Raw genomic sequence first — 21,682 nt, forward strand, 5'->3', positions numbered from 1 at the left:
AAGTAGAAAGGCCTGCCTGTCCACTGCCAGCAGCACCACCTATAGGCAGCATGCACTCTTCAACATTCAACTACAACCACAAAGTGAATTTGCTACGGGGGAAGAAAAAAAGAATCAAAACTTCCAAATCTGTGATGTTTTTCTAAAAAGTACTTTTAAATGGCAAAATTTGAAACTTTACATTTTATATATTTGTATATATTATTAGGGCTCAACCATTTTTGATAATCTTGAATAACCAAACCAGCTTTCTGAACATCTTTGTCCTACTTCTGATTGTACATGTGGCATGACCATTTTTTTATAGCCTTAAGAGAAAAAGAAGGAAAAAAATTAATGAAAAATCTTATTTTGAGCATTACAGTAACTTTGTCTATTCTTAGTATACTATAAAAGATTAGTTTATATCAAATGATTAAGAAGGCAAAAGATTAAAGTCTTCTCCCCCCTCCTATTTTTGTCTGTGAATTTGATGTTTACTTTTCTATTTATTGGCCTTATTGGTTTTTGTGTGGAACAATTCTGCCCAACAATAAGCTGGAATTAAAAATCTTGTCTGATAATTCCAATATCTATCTCATCTCTGTGCTATTTTCTGTTGATTGCTTTACTCATTCAAAATTAAATTTCTCCTGGATTTTGATATGATAGGTATACTCATTTTAGACTGTATCTAGTATATTTTGTGTATAATATTAAGAGACTCTGGCTCCTACTTAAATCTATATCAGTAGATAATTACCAGGGTAGGAATAAAGATACTGTCTTTTTGCTGTCATTCACAAGGTGAATGACAGGAATCGTCAATAGGGCTCCACCTTGTAGTCTTTCCTTGGTGGAATTAGGAATGGCCACTACGTCTTTCTCATTAATATGGAGTGACAATAACAAGGTTCTGTCCCACAGTATATAGTTGAAAGGGTTTGGTCCTATTGGACTGCTATCTTAATCCTTTGGTTAGAGAGAATGGGTTTTTCTTGAGTCTTTATTGTTATTTTTCACTGATTAGCAGTTCCAAGCTGATGTACCATCCAGGGTGGAATACATGGTCTTCAGAAAGTTCATGGAAATGCATATTATAAAATAAAACTATGCATAGATTTCAAAAATGTTTTTATACCAAGGTGAACTTAGCTTTTTAATTCCATTTTCTATGAACTTTTTGAAGTACCCTTTTTATATGTAGCAAAAAATCTCCAACAAATTCATTGCTGGATCATCCCTCAAGACCTGAGGTCTCAAACCAGTTTACCTTGTTTTCTTCATGTTTCAGTCTTCTGGTTGCTTTTTTGTCTTTGGTCCAAGGTTTTTGGTTGTAATTAGCAGGAAGGATAGGGTAGCATGTGCTTACTATATTATGTCTGGAATCAGAAATCTTGTTTTTTAATGTATTAGTTTCTATATTTTGTGATTTTATTTATTTGCTCTGTTTATTTTGTTTTTCAGGCAAATGAAAATAAAACAATGTCTGCCAACCTGAAATACCTTTCCTTGGGAATTTTGGTCTTTCAGACTACTAGCTTGGTTCTAACGATGCGTTATTCTAGGACTTTAAAAGAGGAGGGACCACGTTATCTATCTTCTACAGCAGTGGTTATTGCTGAACTTTTGAAGATAATGGCCTGTATTTTATTAGTTTACAAAGACAACAGTAAGTATCTGAGTTTTGAGTCAATAAAATTTGTATAATTTACACATATGTAAATATATATTGGAAGTACACATTTAAACTTTTTTTTTTTTTTAAAAATATGTGTTTATTTGAAAGGCAGAGGTACAGAGAGAGAAAAGGAAGCAGAGATCTTCCATTCGCTGGTTTATTCCCTAAATGGCCAGAAGAGCTGGGCTGGGCCAGGCCAGCACCAAGTCAGGAGCCAGGATCTTCGGCCTGTCTCCCATATGGGTGGCAGGGGCCCAAGTACTTGGGCCATCTTCTGGTGCTTTTACAGGCACATGATCACGGAAGTGGATCAGAAGTGCAGCAGCCAAACTGACACCCATGTGGAATTCCAGAGTTGCAGGCCATGACTTACCTCACTGCATCATGGGAGCAGCCCCTGCATTTAAACTCTTATATTATCTAATTCTCTAGTATAGAGAACATTTCAATATTTTTTTGTTTTATTAAGACAGCTTATGTAGCAGTAAAGGCATTTTATTTTAATCTATATCATGATTCATGACTTCCGATTGCTATAAATATCAATTACTTGGATTTATAGTATAATAACTTGAAAATAAAAGTATTCCTAGTTCTGTGACACTTAGGTTGCTAGAGGAGTCAATAATTTTTTACTAAATTGAGAGTTTTTATTTTATTTTCTTTGATTAATAGAGCAGTAACTAATTTAATCCAATTTTTAAAATTTTATTTAAATAGAATTCACAACCATACAATACATGTACTTAAAGTCTACAATTCAGTGATATTTTGGTGTATTCCATTATTCATTTATTTATTTATTTATTTGGAAGTCAGAGTATCACAGATACACAGAGAAAGAAGGAGAGGCAGAGAGAGGTCTTCCGTCATCCACTGGTTCATTCCCCAGTTGGCTACAAAGGCTGGAGGTGCGCCGATCCGAAGCCAGGAGCAGGGAGCTTCTTCCAGGTCTCCCATGAGGATGTAGGAACCCAAGCACTTGGACCATTCTCTACTGCCTTCCCAGGCCATAGCAGAGAGCTGGATTGGAAGTGCAGCAGCTGGGACTCGAACTAGCACCCATATGGGATGCGGGTGCTACAGGCGGTGGCTTTACCCGCTACGCCACAGCGCTGGCCCCCTCCATTATTCATTTTTTTAAGTTGTGATAAAATATATATAACATAAGAGTTGTTATTTTATCAATTTTTAGTGTATAACATTGGCCATTAGTTAAATCCACAGTGTTGTATAATCATCACTGCTATTTCCAAAGCTCTTTCATAATCCCTAACCTAAACTGTAATTATTAAATAACTTCCCATTCTTGCTTATGTCTAGCCCTTATAACTCTAATTTACTTTCTGCCTTTGTTTTTTTTTAAGATTTTATTTATTTATTTGAGGGGCAGAGTTACAGAGAGGGAGAGTCAGAGAGAGCTATCTTCCATCCACTGGTACACTCCCCAAATGGCTGCAATGGCTGGAGCTGAGCCCATCTGAAGCCAGTAGCCAGGAGTTCCTTCTGGATCTCCCAATCTCCCAAGCTGATGCAGGGGCCCAAGCACTTGGGTCATCTTCCATTGCTTTCCCAGGCCTTTAGCAGAGAGCTGGATCAGAAAAGGAGCATCTGGAACATGAACTGGCAACCATATGGGATGCCAGCACCTCAGGCGGAGGCTTAGCCCACTATGCCACAGCACTAGCCCCTACTTTCTGTCTTTTTAATTTATCTACTCTAGGTATTTCATGTGGTACTTTTCCTTTTATGTTTAACTCAGAATATAACATTTATCCATGTTATAACATGTTTTTTTTTATTTTTATTATTATTTTTTATTATTATTTTTTTTGACAGGCAGAGTGGACAGTGAGAGAGAGAGAGAGAGACAGAGAGAAAGGTCTTCCTTTGCTGTTGGTTCACCCTCCAATGGCCGCCGTGGCTGGCGCGCCGCGGCTGGCGCACCGCGCTGATCCGATGGCAGGAGCCAGGTGCTTCTCCTGGTCTCCCATGCGGGTGCAGGGCCCAAGCACTTGGGCCATCCTCCACTGCCTTCCTGGGCCATAGCAGAGAGCTGGCCTGGAAGAGGGGCAACCGGGACAGAATCCGGTGCCCCGACCGGGACTAGAACCTGGTGTGCCGGCGCCGCAAGGCGGAGGGTTAGCCTATTGAGCCGCAGCGCCGGCTCAGGTTATAACATGTTTCATCAAAACTTGTTTGTCGGCCAGTGCTGCGGTTCACTTGGTTAATCCTCCTTCTGCGGCGCCAGCACCCTGGGTTCTGTCCCGGTTGCTCCTCTTCCAGTCCGGCTCTCTGCTGTGGCTGGGGAAGGCAGTGGAGGATGGCCCAAGTGCTTGGGCCCTGTAACCGCGTGGGAGACCAGGAGGAAGCACCTGGCTCCTGGCTTCGGATCGGTGCAGCACGCCTGCCGTTGCGGCTCTTTGGGGGTTGAACCAACAGAAGGAAGACCTTTCTCTCTGTCTCTTTCTCTCTCACTCTCTAACTCTGCCTGTCCAAACAAAACAAAACAAAACAAAACCCAACTTGTTTGTATGGCAGAATAACATGTGAGTACTTCAAAAGCTGTAGAATGTGAAATTAAAAGGTAAGTTCCTGGTAGGTATTTGGCTTAGTAATAAGGTGCCACTTGTCCTGGCTCTGCTGCTAATTCAGCTTCCTGCTAATGTACACTCTAGGAAGCAGCAGGTGATGGCTCAAGTAAGTTAGGCTCCTTGCCACATATCTGGGAGACCTGGATTATACTCCTAGCTCTCAGCTTTAGCTGGCCCAGCCCCAGTCATTGCAATTGTTTAGAGAGTGAACCAGCAGATGAGAACTCTCTTCAGTCTGCCTGCCTTTCTCTCCCTCTCTCTCTCTCTTTCTCTCTCTCTGCCTTTCAAATAAATTAATAAACAAATGATTTTTTGAAGTTTACTTGGTCCATTTTTCCTTGAACTTTTTGAGGTACTCTTATATTCCATTGTATGACTATATACATTTTGTTTATTTATTCAAATGTTAATGGACACTTGGATTAATTCTGCCTTTTGGCTATTGTAAATAATGTTGGCATTAGCAATGAATAATGCTGCATTAGATGAACAGATATCTGTCCCAGTCCTGCTTTCATTTCTTACATATTTAGAAGTAGAATTTCTGGGGCATGTTGGAATTCTGTAAGTTTTTAAACAACTGTTGAATTTCTCCACAGGAATTGTACTATTTTATTTTTGCACCAGCAGTGATGTATAAGGGTTTTAATTTTTTCATATCTTCTCCAATATTTATTTTCCTTCTTTTAAAAAAATTAATATATATATATATATATAAATTTATTTTTGTAAGGATGGACTTCATGAACTTCATTAAAAAAAATTAGTCTTTTGAGGACTACAAATTACAAAGTAAAATATTTATTTATTTGAAAGATTTCTCACCCGCTGGTTTACTCCCCAAATGTCTACAACAGTTCACACCAGGAACTCAATCTAGGTCTCCCATATACGTGGCAGGGTCTCAAAACTTGAGCCATCACTTGCTGTGCATTGACAGGAAGTTTTTGTCAGGAGCCAGAACTGGGAAGAGAACATAGACACTTGATTTTGGGATGTGGGCATCCTAACTGGCATCTTAAACACTAGGCCAAATTCCTGCCCCTATATTTCCTTCTGAACTATATCTGACATGGATTGCTAGTAGATTGGATATGTGAAGACCAGGAAAAAGGAGGAATGCAATTTAAGGAATGATTCTTAGGTCTGTAGATTAAGTTATAGGGTGAATGGGTACTATAATGGATGATGTGTGGAAGATGGATTTGGGCAAAATTTGTGGCATTTTATGGTGCCATGTTTGAGATGCCTACAAAGCATTCAGACTGAGATATCAGGCAGTACAGTATATAAAAATGGATCTCAAGGATTTGTGAGCTTATATATTGCTTTAAAGTAAGAAATAGATGAGATAGAAACTAGAGGAGAAGGCTCAAGACTGATCTCCATAGCATTCCCAATATGTAGAGGTCTGATAAAAAGAGGAATTAGTAAAAGAAAACTGTGACGGTGTCATCAGCAAGACAAAATGGAAACCATGAATATAAATAAGAAAGCTGAGAAAGTAGTGATGTTGCTGCAGGGGTGGGGAATCAGTTTCTGCCAAGGTCCACATGGATATTTATAACATCATTCACAGACCATACAAAATCATTAACTTAAAAACTAGCCTTATGTAGATTATTGAATTTTGAGTCCCGCCTGTGGTTGCCTTGGCAGGCCCAAATCAAATGATTTCAGAGCTTTTATATGGTCTTTGGGCCAGGTATTTCCCACACTGGAGATGAACAGAGGTATCCGCTGCATTTAACACTGTAGAGCTAAGCATGTTTTTAGCGTGAATAGTTGCATTGTGAAGAGATATGATAAGGACAACTTTCAGTGAACTGAAGCATGATTAGTCTCAATGCCCAAAAATAAATTTCAGGCGCAGGTGCTGTGGTGTAGTGGGTAAAGCTGCCACCTGCAGTGCCAGCATCCCATATGGGTGCTGGTTTGAGTCCTAGCTGTTCCACTTCCGATCCAGCTCTCTGGTATGGCCTGCGAAAGAAGTAGAAGATGGCCTAAGTCCTTGGGACCCTACACCCACATGGGAGACCTGGAAGAAGCTCCCAGCTCCTGGCTTTGGATCGGCGCAGCTTCGGCTGTTGTGGCCATTTGAGGAGTGAACCAATGGAAGGAAGACCTTTCTGTCTGTCTCTCCCTCTCACTGTCTGTAACTCTACCTCTCAAATAAATAAACAAAATCTTTTAAAAAAATAAATAAAAGACAAAACTTTATGACTTTGGTGATGTGAATGATTATAAACAAGATATAAAATGCACAAATAAGTCATAAAGGAAAACAGATAATTTAGTTTACATTAAGACCTAAAAATATCTGTGTATCAAACCAAGTAAGGAGACAGTGTTTATATCACATCTATCCACTAATTATACCTGGAATTACAAAGAACTCTTACAACTTAAGAAGAGAAAGACAACAACTAAATAGAAAACAGAGGCAAAGGACATAAAAGTTTAGCAGTACCAGGAATTGGCAGGAATGTGGAACAAAACCTTCCCCAAAGTACTGGTGAAAAAAATTATGATAGTGTTCATTACTTATAATTTAATTTTAAAATGAAAAAGCAAATATTTAAAATCAGTAACTTTTAGTTAACAATTTTTGACTTTGGGGATAAGGAGAGGATGGTATCAGGTGGCAATCTTTTAAGTTTTCTTCATTTCAAAATACTCCTTAATTAGTTTTCATGTTTTACATTGGGAAGGAAAATCATCTACAAGATGCCGCAGTTGGTATACTGGTAAGATTCCTTAGAATTTCTTCTTTCTGGTGGGGTCTATGAATCTTTTAAAGTTCCTTGGAGATGTTTTTGTGATGAATACTATAGTTTGGTTAGCTGATTCCAATACATTTCTCCCTTTTTTGTCTAATGTGGAAGGAATGGAAAGATTCAATTTCCTACCTCCCTTGCAGAAAGCAGTAACCATATAACACAGTCCTGATCAGTGAGAATCAAGAAGATACCTGCTAGACTATTGTTTCCTCTTCTTCCTTCTTGCTGCCTGACAAAAGAACCACCATCACTTGGTGGCCTTGTTGAACTAATCATGTGGAATACACACAGAGTAGAGAGAAAGAGAAATATGTGTGCATGCACACACATGGATCCCTGAGCTGCTGTGTAAACTTTAAGACCTGGATACATGCTATTTGAGAAACCGCTATGGGACTTAGGCCAGTGTTGAGTTTTCTGTTTGCAGCCAAACCCACTCCCTAACTGACTGAATCTTCTTTTTATGATTAAAGTCTCCACAATTATTAATTGGCATGAATGATAAATAGGATGTACAAAATATACATTTTATAATGTTACGACATAAAGTAAGAATACTTGGCCGCGAGTTAGTACTTTGAGCTTTTGATTATCAAATATGTGATATTGATTATCATAAATATACCCACACAAGAATACTTCACAAACTTTGTGGAAAATGGAATTAAAAAGATAAGTTTGCTTTGGTGCAAAACAGTTTTGATATTTATGCATAGTTTTTTCATAATTGCATTTTCCATGAACTTTTAAAGATCCCTTATATGTATGGATTCAAAGTTTTTTGCACTAAAATAAGCTTATCTTTAATTCCTTTTTCCATTAACTTTTTGAAATAACCACATATGTGATCAATTTGATTATATATCTGAAAGAAAGAATGTGAGAACAATGCTCCCTTATAATATCTGACATTTAAGAAATTATCATCAAAAAAAGTATATTGTGGATCTAAAAATACCTTGACATACTGCTCAATTTCTTTTGAGCAAACAGGCCCTGAAAGAAGGCATGTGTAATGTACTCAGAATTCCCTAATTACTGATTATTTTTCAATTTCACATGTTTTTTCTAGAATGTAGTCTAAGAGCACTGAACCGAGTACTACACGATGAGATTCTTAATAAACCCATGGAAACACTTAAACTTGCTATTCCATCAGGGATATATACTCTTCAGAATAATTTACTCTATGTGGCTCTGTCAAATCTAGATGCAGCTACTTATCAGGTACTTAAAATATATTTCTAATAGTATATTTAAGAAAGAAACAAACAAGCATTAATAATATTGCTGTTTTCTTTTTCAGGTCACATATCAGTTGAAAATTCTTACAACAGCGTTATTTTCTGTGTCTATGCTTAGTAAAAAATTAGGTGTGTACCAGTGGCTTTCCCTATTAATTTTGATGACAGGAGTTGCTTTTGTTCAGGTAACTTTCAAGATAAGTATACCTTTCATTTTTATCACAGTTTCAAAACTGTATTTATTTTGCCTCGAGAATATGTATTATTTGTTGAAGAAAGTAAATGCTTATTTCTTACCACTAACATTAATATACAACATTGGAACTGTAAGTGATCCCAAAGAAAGAATTAAAAATGAAGTATCTTTCCTAAACAATGAATGACCTAGTTGTGGAAATGAGACACTGCATTTCAAACAAAGATAGTTTTTACTGGGCTGGTGGAGCATTTGAGATTATTAGCCACTCACTTCTTATGGTCTGTTAACTTCGCTGATAACCATTATTTTTTGGTTCCCTTATCTTTCTAATGATTCCTTTTTGAATTCCTGCATGGCCTCTTCCTTGATTCTTCTTTTGTGTTTAGGTTGCTTATGGGCTCATTATTTCTCTTATGTTCTGATTTTGGGAGATAATTCTGTAGGTTTTTATTAACACTGATATGCTAGTGACTTCTTAGATTATGTCATCAGCTCTTATTGTCATCTGTAATATCAGATGTATTTATCTAGAAGCCTGTTGGATATTTTTGCTCGTTTGTCCAATAGACTCAACATATCTAAAATTAAACTTTACCTCTTTACCACCAAATCTGTTCTTATTTTTACTTTTTACAGTCATTATTTTCTCAACCTGGGAGGTATCCTAGATTCTTTCTTCTGTTTATACAACTGATCAATCACTTTACACTGTAGTAATTCTGCTTTCTAAGACTTCTTGGTTTTTAGCCTTATCTGTTTCTACTGTCACTTCTGTCGTTCATGGCTTCCTTGTTTCTCACATGGTCTTTTCCTCCTCATTATTTTTTTACTTTAGTTTTATAACCATTCTCAAAATCCAGCTTCTACTAAGTCACTTACTGTGACATCTATATAATAAAATCCAGGGGTTGGTAATGTGGTGCAGTGGTTAAGCCAGTGCTTGGGATGCCTGCATCCCATATTTGAGTGCCTGGGATTGGTTCCCACCTCTGCCTTATTATTATTATTATCTTATTTATTTATTTGAGAGGCAGAGTTACAGACAGTGAGAGGGAGAGAAAGATAGGTCTTCCATTCACTAGTTCACTCCCCAAATGGCCACAATGGCTGGAGCTGGGCTGGTCTGAAGCCAGGAGTCAGGAGCTGCTTCTGGGTTTCCCACATAGTTGCAGGATCCCAAGCGCTTGGGCCATCTTACACTGCTTTCCCAGGCCATAGCAGAGAGCTTGATTGGAAGAAGAGCAGCAAACTGTTGTATTACCTCTACAAAATTACCTTCCAGACAGCCCAAGCTGAGCATTTACTCCTTCTTTACAACTATGGTAATCTGTATATATATTCCCATAGTACCTATAGCTAGATGCTTATTTATGTGTTCATGTTTCTAATGCACCATGAGTTCCTAGAAGGCAGTGGCTGTGTTTCACTGCTCCTTCTGTTTCCATTGACTAATTAGTAAGATTTAAGCATAGTTTAAGATAAGGAAAAGCAGGCGCTGGTGCTGTGGTATAGTAGGCTAAGCCTCCATCTGTGGCACTGGCATCCCATATGGATGCCAATGGAAGACCTTTCTCTCTGTTCCTCCCTCTCTCTGTAACTCTAATCTTTACAAAAAAATAAGGGAAAACAAATGACATTTGTTTTTACGTGACTGGTTGTCAAGTGGTTTCTCTTTTGTTTTGCAAATCTGTGATGACTTAACCACCTTTTTTTTCAAAGATTCATTTTATTTATTTGAAAGAATTGCAGGAAAGAGAGAGATGAGAGAGGTCTTCCATCTGCTGGTTCACTTCCCAAATGGCTGCAACAGCCGGAGCTGTGCTGATCTGAAGCCAGGAGCCAGGAACTTCTTCCGGTTCTCACATACAGGTGCAGGGGCCCAAGGACTTGGGCCATCTTCTTTTTTTTTTTTTTTTTTGACAGGCAGAGTGGACAGTGAGAAAGAGACAGAGAGAAAGGTCTTTCCTTTTGCCGTTGGTTCACCCTCCAATGACCGCCGCGGCCTGTGTGCTGCGGCCGGCGCACTGCGCCGATCCAATGGCAGGAGCCAGGTGCTTATCCTGGTCTCCCATGGGGTGCAGGGCCCAAGCACTTGGGCCATCCTCCACTGCACTCCCGGGCCACAGCAGAGAGCTGGCCTGGAATAGGGGCAACCGGGACAGGATCGGTGGCCCGACCGGGACTAGAACCTGGTGTGCCGGCACCACAAGGCGGAGGATTAACCTGTTGAGCCGCGGCGCTGGCCCTTGGGCCATCTTCTACTGCTTTCCCGGGCCATATCAGAGAACTGGATTGGAAGTGGAGCAGCCGGGTCTTGAACCGGCACTCATTTGGGGTGCCGGCGCTTCAGGCCAGGGCATTAACCCACTGCACCACAGCGCCAGCCCCAATTGTTGGTTTTGTTGTTGTGTTTCTTGAGTTCTGTATAGATTTATAGATCCTAGTATTCTTTATCAGATGCACAGACTGCAAATATTTTCTCCATTCTGTTGATTGTTTTTTTACTTTGCTGAGTGTTTCTTTTGCTGTGCAGAATCTTCTCAGCTTGATGTAATCCCATTTGTCTGTGCTTTTATTACCTGTGTTTCTGGGGTCTTTTCCAAGAAGTTTTTGCTGATGCCAATGTTTTGCAGAGTTTATCCAGTGTTTTCCTCTAGTAATTTGATGGTTTCAAGTCTTAGGTTTAGATCCCTCATACATTGTGAGTTGATTTTTATATAAGGTATAAAGCAAGAGCCTTGTTTCATAATTCCACACACAGAGATGCAATTTTCCCAGCACCATTTGTTGAAGAGATCATCCTTTTTCCAGGGATTGATTTTTTTTTTTTTTTTTTGGACAGGCAGAGTGGATAGTAAGAGAGAGAAACAGAGAGAAAGGTCTTCCTTTTTGCCGCTGGTTCACCCTCCAATGGCCGCTGCGGCTGGCTCATCGCGCTGATCCGAAGCCAGGAGCCAGGTGCTTCTCCTGGTCTCCCATGCGGGTGCAGGGCCCCAGCACTTGGGTCATCCTCCACTGCCTTCCCGGGCCATAGCAGAGAGCTGGCCTGGAAGAGGGGCAACCGGGATAGAATCCGGTGCCCTAACCGGGACTAGAACCTGGTGTGCTGGTGCCGCAAGGCGGAGGATTAGCCTGTTAAGCCACAGCGCCAGCCCAGGGATTGATTTTTAGCTCCTTTGTCAAAGACTAGTTGGTTTCAGATGTGTGGATTGATTTCTGAGGTTTCTTTTCTGTTCCAGTTGTCTACATGCCTATTGTTGTGCCAGGGCCAGGCTGTTTTGATTATAACTACCCTGTACTATGTCTTTAAATAACTGGTATTGTAATGCCTCCTGCTTTTTTCTTGTTTTTTAAGGTTGCTTTAGCTATTTTGGGTCTCTTGTTTCCATGTGAAGTTTAGCATCATTTTTTCTAGACTTGAGAATAATATCCTTGGTATTTTCATTGGGTTTGCATGTCAATTTACTTACATATTTGAAAGGCAGAGTTAGAGAGAGAAGGAGAGACAAAGAAAAAGGTCTTCCATTTGCTGGTTCACTCCCCAAATGGCTGTGATGGCCGGGGCTGGCCAGGAGTTTCTTTTGGGTCTCCCATTGGGTTACAAGGGCCCAAAGACTTGGGCAGTCTTCTGCTGCTTTCCCAGGTGCATTAGCAGGGAGATAGATTGGAAGTGGAGCAGCCCAGACCCAAACCACTGCCCATATGGAATGGCGGTAGTGCAAGAGGCTCTTAACATACTGCAGCACAGCACTGACTCTGTCAAGTGATATTTATACACTGTAAGTGCAGATCACTTCTGGGAGAACCTCAGGGATTAGGTTGTATTTGAATTATGTTTTAAAAGATAAAGCTATAAGCTGGCGCCGCGGCTCACTAGGCTAATCCTCCACCTTGCGGCGCCGGCACACCGGGTTCTAGTCCCGGTCGGGGCGCCGGATTCTGTCCCAGTTGCCCCTCTTCCAGGCCAGCTCTCTGCTGTGGCCCAGGAGTGCAGTGGAGGATGGCCCAAGTGTTTGGGCCCTGCACCCCATGGGAGACCAGGAGAGGCACCTGGCTCCTGCCATCGGATCAGCGCGGTGCGCCAGCCGCAGCGTGCCAACCGCGGCGGCCATTGGAGGGTGAACCAACGGCAAAGGAAGACCTTTCTCTCTGTCTCTCTCTCTCACTGTCTACTCTGCCTTTCAAAAATTAAAAAAAAATAAATAAAATTTGTTAAAAAAAAAAAAAAAAAGATAAAGCTATAGGCCGGCGCCGTGGCTCAATAGGCTAATCCTCCACCTGTGGCACCGGCACACCGGTTCTAGTCCTGGTCGGGGCACTGGATTCTGTCCCGGTTGCCCCTCTTCCAGTCCAGCTCTCTGCTGTGGCCTGCGAGTGCAGTGGAGGATGGCCCAAGTGCTTGGACCCTGCACCCGCATGGGAGACCAGGAGAGGCACCTGGCTCCTGGCTTCGAATCAGCACAGTACGCTGGCTGCAGCGGCCATTGGAGGGTGAACCAACGGTAAAAGGAAGACCTTTCTCCCTCTCTCTCTCTCTCACTGTCCACTCTGCCTGTTAAAAAAAAAAAAAAAAAAAAAAAAAAGAGGATAATAGCTATAATGAAATCTGCATATTGATTACTTATATGTCAGTCACCCTGTTTGGTGTTTGTTCTATATTATCTAACATAATGCCTGTTTAAGGTAGACACTTTTTCTAACCAGCAGAAAAAGAATTGAAGACCAGAGAAGTTAACTAAATTACTTAAGGTCACAGATCTAATAGTGGCAGAGCCAGAAGTTTTAAAACTCCTTGTTTGTGTTTTAGTAGGTCTGTAGCATTAGAAAAGCATTATAGAAAAAGGAATTTAGAAAAAATATATGGAAGTGGGTATTTGGCCTAGTGATATGATGCCTTTGTCCCATTTCAGAGTACCTGAGTTCAAGCCCCAGCTGTTGCTCTTGATTCCAGCTTCCTGCTGTTGCAGACCCTAGGAGGCAGCAGTGATTGCTCAAGTAATTGGGTCCCTGCCACCTAGGTGGGAGATCTAGATTGAATTTTATACTCTTGGCTTAGGCCCTGGCCCAGCTCTAGCCGTTGCAGACATTTAGGGAGTGAGCTAGTAGATGAGCTCTTTCTGTCCCTATCTCTTGACTATATATATATATATATATATATATACACATATACATATATATATATACATATACATATATGCAGTTGTAGATGAGCACAAGATAGGTTAAGGAATGGTAATAAACTTCTTCGATTGGAAGAAAAGATGACAGAAATATGGTGAAAGATGAAATTGCCAAATACAGATTGAAAACAAATTGTATATCATCCTCAGTATTGGACTGGAAACAGAGACTTGACCTCTGTAGGCTGTAAGGTTTCATTGGAAATTTGGAAGACAGAGTAACATAATCAGAGAAATCCTGTGGGTGTGCAGAGCACTTTGATGGGGAAAAGGACTCTAGGAATGGGAAGTAGTTAGAATGAAAGGAAGCTAAATTGGCTGGTTAGTGGAACTGGAGTTCCTGGGAGCAGTTACATTAAAGTTATCAGAACACAGGGGTGGGGAATATCTGGCATGTATAAGGCCGACAAAATTAATTGGTCTGACCTTGCCAAGACAACGTCAAGTGGAACTCGAATTTCAGTAAATCTATAGCAGGCTAATTTTTAAGTTGATAATTTTGTATGGCTTGTGAATGATGTTATAAATATCTAAATTGCTCTTGGCAGAAAAAAAGCTCCCCACTCCTTTTAATCAGTAGGAGTTTGAGACTAATAAATATCATTTGCAATGGAGATTAAGGAGATAAAAATACTTATTTTTATCTTTATTCTATTTTTTAAAAAGTGTTTATTTGAAAGGCAAGCAGAGTGATTGAGAGAGTGAGAAACAGAGAAATCGATCTTCCATCCTCTAGCTGATTCCTCACATTCCCAGAATAGTTAGAGCTGGGAACCTGAAGCCAGAAGCCAGGAACTACATTGGGTCTGCCATGTGGGTGGCAGGGACCCAAGTACTTGCTATCATCTATCACTGCTGCCTACCAGGGTACACAAAGCAGGAAGCTGGAGTCAGAAGAGGAGCCAAGACTTGAACCGCAGGCCTTCCTTTATGGGATGTGGGCATTTCAAGCAGTGTCTTAACCAGCATGTGCAATGCCTGCCCTGAAAGAGTTAATTTTAAATGATGATTTTTTAAAAAAGGTAGAAATAAAGGCTTCGAAAGGTATGTTTGTTTTGGAGGATGATGAAGAAATTTAGGTCACATTGCTTTTGAGGAAATAATCTTCAGAATAGCAGCAATTGAAATCTTGGACTTAGTTCAGAAGAGATGTCAAAACTGCTGGGAATCAACTTTCCAAGCTAGAGTGAATTAGTATAAGCTATTAAAATTTAATTAAAGTTAAATAGAATTTAAATTTTAGTTCTCAGTCACATTACAAGTGCTTAATAGCCACACATGTATAGTGGCTACTCTGTTATTCAGCAAAGTACAGAACATTTCTCTTCTGAGAAAGAAAGTCTGTTGAGTAGTGCAGGTTAAAAGATTGGGAAGGGAGAACCAAGGAAAAGAGCAGGTAGTTTCAAGAGGCAAGGAATGAGTAGTTAATATCAGTCTCACAATGAAGGTAAGCTGAATAGGAAATGAACAATTTCATCATTAAAAGTTATTTAACACATTGATTGAGATGTCTTTATAGCCATGAAAAGTACAGTTTAAGAAGGAAAAGTGGCTTTAAAAAGTCCAGCCATGGGCCTGTATTGTATTGCAATGCCAGCATCCCATATCAGAAAAATAGTTCAAGTCCTGGCTGCTCTGCTTCTGAGTCAGCTTCCTGCTGATGTGCCTGGGAAAGCAGTGGGAGATGGCCTGAGTACTTTGGCCTCTGCCATCCATATAGGAAACTTGGATAAGGTTCCTGCCTCCTGGCTTCAGGCTGACCCAGCTGTGGCTATTGTGGCCATTTGGGGAAATGATCAGCAGATAAAGATCTTTCTCTTTCTGGCTCCCCTCCTCTCTCTGTCACTCTGCCTTTCAAATAAATAAATATTCAACAAATTTGAATAAAATCTTAATCTTTATATTTTAATAAATCTTTAAAATAAAAAGTCCATCTAGTGGAGCTGGTGTGGTACAGCAGTTTAAGCCACTGCTTGTAATGTCCATAATTCCATAGTAGAGTACAAGTTCAAATCACGGCTACTTCACTTCCAATCCAGCTTCCTGCTAATGAACTGGGAGGCACCAAATGATGATCCAAGTTCTAGAGTCCCTGCTACCCACATGGGAGACCCGAATTTCATTCCTGGCCCTGGCTTTGGCCTGGCCCAACTTTGGCTGTTGCGGGTATTTGGAAATGATCAAGAGTATGGAAGTTAGGTCTGTTTCTCTCTCTCTCTCTCTCTCTCTCTCTCTCTCTCTCTCTGTCCCTTTGCCTTTCAAACAAATCTTTTTTTAAATAAAGATTTATTTATTTATTTGAAAATCAGAGTTACGCAGAGAGAGAGACAGAGGTCTTCCATCCACTAGTTCACTCCCCAGTTGGCCACAATAGCTGGAGCTACGTTGATCTGAGGAGCTGTGCCAATCTGAAGCCAGGAACCAGGAGCTTCTTCCGGGTCTCCCATGCGGTTGCAGGGTCCCAAGGACTTGGGCCATCTTCTGCTCCTTTCCTAGGCCATAGCAAGGAGCTGGATCAGAAGTGGTACAGCTGGGACTCGAACCGGCACCCATAGGAAGCTAGCACTCCAGGCGGTGGCTTTACCTGCTACACCACAACACCAGCTCCCAACAAATAAATCCTAAAATAAAAAAAGTCCAGCCAGTCTTAAAAAAAAGTCCAGCTAGTAGAAGATGAAGCAGAGGAGTGAGGCATTAGATGTAAAAGAATGTTTGACAATAATTAGGAAGTATCAGTTGGTTATGTCAGGGTCATTGACATTTAAGCCATGATGACAAGGGAATCTTTTCCAACACACTTCTTTCTTACTATAGTTTTCCTTCATTTTCTGGTGGATTATCTCTCACTGGCATTGTTTGAGATTTACCTACCAACAGCTTTCCTTTATTACACTTGGTTTAACACCTCTCTTTCTAATTAATCCCTGCTTCTGCTGAGACAGCAGAGGAAATCTAAGATTCTCATCCTTCCATCTACCTCTGTGTGAAATGGAGGTCTGGGGGCTGGTGCTATGGCATAGCGGGTAAAGCTGCTGCCTGCAGTGCCAGCATCCCCTATGGTCACCTGTTTGAATCCTGGCTGTTCTACTTCCGATCCAGCTCTCTGCTATGGCCTGGGAAAGCAGTAGAAGATGTACCCATGTTGGAGACCTGGAAAAAGCTCCAGGCTCTTGGCTTTGGATCAGCACAACTCCTGCCACCATGGCCATCTGGGGAGTAAACCAGCAGATGGAAGACTTTCTCTCTCTCTCTCTGGCTTCCTATAACTCTGCCTTTCAAATGAATAAATAAAATTTTAAAAAAAATTAAAAATGAAATGGAGGTCTTTAAAGAACTTACATTTTAAAGAATTATTTTAAAATAATAGATTGGTTTCTGTAAGTGATGAAATTTATAATATTTATCATCCCTTAGGGTATTTTTTTAAATTATAGGCTGTAATAGTAATATATTCTCATTGTGGGGAAAAGAGCAAATGATTGAAAGGTTTTTTTGGTTTTTTTTGTTTTTTGTTTTTTGTTTTTTTTTTCAAAAGGTCTCCTAGACAATCCCCAAGATGGATAGTGAATGCATTTTTGTATTAAGTTGTACAAGTGAACTCTTAATATGCCCTTTGAAAAGTATTATAGGGCTTAATCTTGAATATTTTTATTTTTACTCAGTGGCCCTCAGATTCTCAAGAACTTGATTCTAAGGAACTTTCGGCTGGCTCTCAGTTTGTAGGCCTCATGGCAGTTCTCACAGCATGTTTTTCGAGTGGCTTTGCTGGTGTTTATTTTGAGAAAATTTTAAAAGAAACGAAACAATCAGTATGGATAAGAAACATTCAGCTTGGTAAGTTTTGAATATTTTCTAATATTTTTACAGCAATTATATTGTTAAATTTAAAGGTTATTTTAAAATAAGTAAGCTTGCCTAAAATCTTTTTATCCAAATACCTGGCAGTGGTTTTCCCTTTTTTAAAAAGTTTATTTAAATGAATGATTTTTTACTCAAGAATATGGAATTTTAGTGGTAGGCACTTGGCCTAGCCATTAAGATTAAGACATCTGTGTACTTTATCTGAGTACCTAGATTCAATGCTTGTCTCCTGTTCTTGACTCCAGCTTCCTGCTGGTGCAAACCCTGGAAGGAGCAATGATGGCTCAAGTGACTGATTTTCTGCCACTCACAGGGCAGTCCTGGATAGATTTCTCACCTCCCCTCTTTGGCATAGCCCAGCCCTGGCCATTGTGGGCATATGGGGAGTGAACCAGTGTATGGAGCTCTCCTTGTCTTTCTGTCTGCCTGCCTCTGTCTCTGCTTCTCAAAAAACAAACAAAAAAAGAATATGGAATTTTAGGTCTATGGTATAGGGTATATAGTTTCTTTCAATCCTTACATTTTGGAGCCCTAGTAACTTTGTCCTTGGTTGCCACTACTTTCCTAATATAAAATGTATAATGTATAATTCCAGAAAATTTTAGGCAGTTCATACAAATCTTGATTTCTTTCTTTTCTATTTACATATTAGTAATATCTGACATTTACTAGTGCTTACATCATGTATATGCAAAGCACTTTATTCTAAATACTTTACATGTATTATCTCATTCAATTCTCATAGCAACATAGAAGGTAGATCCTACCATTGAAGACTACATTTTGAAGATAAGCTAAGTGAAGAAGAAAAAGCTTAAGTAACTTCTTTAAGGTCACTTAGGCAGAGAGTTGAAATCAGAATTTGTATAAAATGTATACATTATACATTTGAATAAAATGTATGCATTTTATTCCTAGAAAAGGAAATTGATATACTTAAATGGAGGAAGTTTGAAATGATTAATTTTTTTTTTTTTTTTTTTAAGCAGGCAGAGTTAGTGAGAGAGAGAGAGACAGAGAGAAAGGTCTTCCTTTTTCCATTGGTTCACCCTGTAAGTGGCTGCTACGGCCGGCGCGTTGCACCAATCCAAAGCCAGGAGCCAGGTGCCTCCTCCTGGTCTCCCATGTGGGTGCAGGGCCCAAGCACCTGGGCCATCCTCCACTGGGCCACAGCAGAGAGCTGGACTGGAAGAGGGGCAACCGGGACAGAATCCGGTGCCCCAACCGGGACTAGAACCCGGGGTGCTGGCACCGCAGGCGGAGGATTAGCTTAGTGAGCCGCAGCGCCAGCCCTGATTAATTTTTTGTTTTAAAATCTTTTTAATTCAAAGTGTTATGTTTTAGCTTGTAAATACTTCAGCAGATTTCTAATTGAAGGTAAATAAAAGAACAACAAATCCCACATATTAAAGGACTACTTTTGAACAAATATTCAAACTATTTATGGTATTGTAGCATTTAAATCCTCATAAGGACTTCTAGCATTTAGTAATCTGGTACATATTTATTTGGATGACGCTATACTATATAAAACTGTCCATGTGAGAAGAACTAATTGCAAATCAACATATTCTGTTTTAGCCTCTGTCCTTTTGACTTTGGGGCTTCTCTTTGCTTAAGTTTTTTTTTTTTTTTTAAGATTTATTTATTTATTTGAAAGTCAGAGTTACACAGAAAAAAGGAGGAGAGGCAGAGAGAGAGGGAGGTCTTCCATCCGCTGGTTCTCTACCCAGTTGGCCGTAATGGCCGGAGCTGTGCTGATCTGAGGAGCTGCACCAATCTGAAGCTAGGAGCCAGGAGCTTCTTCCGGGTCTCCCACATGGGTGCAGAACCCATGGACTTGACCATCTTCTACTGCTTTCGCAGGCCATAGCAGAGAGCTGGATCGGAAGTGGAGGGGCCAGAACTCAAACTAGTACTTATATGGGATGGTGGCACTGCAGGCGGCAGCTTTACCCACTATGCCACAGCGCCGGCCCCTGGGGCTTCTCTTTGGAACCACTTTTTCTTTTTTCTGTCCACATCTACTTAGATATACTATCTCTCTATTCAGTCATGCATAGCTCTCCAGATCTTACGTGATAAAGTGTATTCCTAATAACCAGTGTTTTAAGTCAGACCTTCTGAATTTGATTAAATTGCATCATTCCAGCTGTTCTCAAGTATGGTGAACCTTCATGACTGACATTTGGTGCAGTCCTTAAGCTGCTGTTTGGGATGCCTGCATTCCATATTGGAGTGCCTGGGTTCAAGTCCCAGCTCCGTTTCTTATTCGAGTTTCCTGCTAATGTGCACCCTAGGAGGCAGTAAGGGAAACCTCAAATACTTGAGTCCTTGCCACCCTCCCAAACTGAGTTCTAAGCTCCTGGCTTCAGCCTGGCCTAGCCCTGAATGTTGAGGTATTTGGGAAGTGAACCAGTGAATGGATGATGTCTCTTTCTGTCTCTCTTCTTGTCAAATATAAATAAATAAGCTTATACCTGAACCTTCATTTCATCAGGTCAGATTTAAGTTTCTCTGCAAAAATTGTAGAAATTTATTGAGTTTCTTTCCCTTAAGAACATTCAAGGTAATTATTTTAAAAGCAAAATTTAATTAGCTTATTTTTGTTCCATTTGTAGAGAAAGTGCATAAGCTTTGCAAGCATTAAGCAGTATCATTAACCATTTCAGAAAGAAACTATGTATATATAGCAGATTGTTAAGAGCACTTTTTTTTTTTTTAAAGATTTATTTTATTTATTTGAAAGACAGTGTTACAGAGAGAGATACAGAGAGATAGGTCTTCCATCCCCTGGTTCACTCCCCAGATGGCCGCAACGGCTGGAGCTATGCCGATCCGAAGCCAGGATCCAGGAGCTTCTTCCGGGTCTCCCACATGGGTGCAGGAGCCCAAGGACCTGGGCCATCTTCTACTGCTTTCCTAGGCCATAGCAGAGAGCTGGATCGGAAGTGGAGCAGCCAGGACTAGAACCAGCGCCCATATGGGGTGCCGGTGCTTCAGGCCAGGGCTTTAATACTGCACCACTGCGCCAGCCCCAGAACGCTTGTTTTTAAAGTCAGACTATTCAAATACTGATTTCATCTCTCTGCCTAAGTGACCTTAAAGAAGTTACTTAAGCTTTCTCTTCTTCACTTAGCTTATCTTCAAAATGTAGTCTTCAATGGTAGGATCTACCTTCTATGTTGCTATGAGAATTGAATGAGATAATACATGTAAAGTATTTAGAATAAAGTGCTTTGCATATACGTGATGTAAGCACTAGTAAATGTCAGATATTACTAATATGTAAATAGAAAAGAAATCAAGATTTGTATGAGCTGCCTAAAATTTTCTGGAATTATAAAAATGGAAGATAAGTCAGAATTCATTATTATATGGTGCTTCATAGATCTCTTACTCTCTGTTTTGATCTCATAAGCACAATGCTAATAGAAAGAAATAGTAAGCTATCTGAGTTTTGAAAGGATACTTAAATAAATTATGGACAAGTCCAAATTACCAGAAAAAAGTTATAACAGTGTTTTAGCATTTTTCAAACATCAGTTTATCAAGATAAGCAAATTGATGAGAGCCAATGTTTGCCAGTGAGTAGAGATGTAGGAACTCTATTACCTGCGATTGCTAGGAGTATAGATTGCCATAATATTGTTGGATCTCAACTTGTAAATGTTTATAAAAATGTTGAATAAATGTAGGTTTTGATGAAAAAATTCCACATCTGAATGAGAAATTATCCTAAAAAAGAACAAAGATAGATGTTCAGGGTTACTCATTTCAGTGCTGATTGCAATTGTGACAAATAGAAGAAAACACTTAAGAGGACTAGTTAATAAATTATTAATATGATTAAATAGTGAAGTGGACTCCAGAACTACACTCTAGTCACATCTTGAGTTCATTATTTGCCAGCAGTATGAGCTCAGATAAGTTATTTAATTTTTCTGTCCTTCAGTTTCTTCATCCATAAGATAGGCATACAAGTATGACCTTATAGGGTTATAGTGAATTAACATATATAAAGCACTTAAAAAAATTCTTGACATATGTATTATGTATTTAATATTATCATCCAGATAATAGAATATTTTTAAACTCTTAGTTTTCAGTAGATCTGTACATACTGACACGTATGGTTTGTATATGTCCTTGTGTATTAGATAT

At 39.8% G+C, this 21,682-nt stretch overlaps 1 protein-coding gene across 2 annotated transcripts in view; it reads left to right on the forward strand.

Annotated features, from left to right (window-relative positions):
- Positions 1-21,682, forward strand: part of SLC35A3 (solute carrier family 35 member A3) — a 70,063-nt gene that overhangs the window by 23,675 nt on the left and 24,706 nt on the right. For both annotated transcript variants that reach the window (XM_062191812.1, XM_062191811.1), the window contains exons 2-5: positions 1,447-1,651; positions 8,107-8,261; positions 8,341-8,463; positions 17,320-17,491. In XM_062191812.1, the coding sequence (XP_062047796.1) occupies positions 1,465-1,651; positions 8,107-8,261; positions 8,341-8,463; positions 17,320-17,491 (637 nt within the window). In that variant the 5' untranslated portion in view covers positions 1,447-1,464. The remainder of the gene's footprint in view (positions 1-1,446; positions 1,652-8,106; positions 8,262-8,340; positions 8,464-17,319; positions 17,492-21,682) is intronic.

Source organism: Lepus europaeus, chromosome 5, assembly GCF_033115175.1.
Source record: "Lepus europaeus isolate LE1 chromosome 5, mLepTim1.pri, whole genome shotgun sequence".
Lineage (NCBI taxonomy): Eukaryota > Metazoa > Chordata > Mammalia > Lagomorpha > Leporidae > Lepus > Lepus europaeus.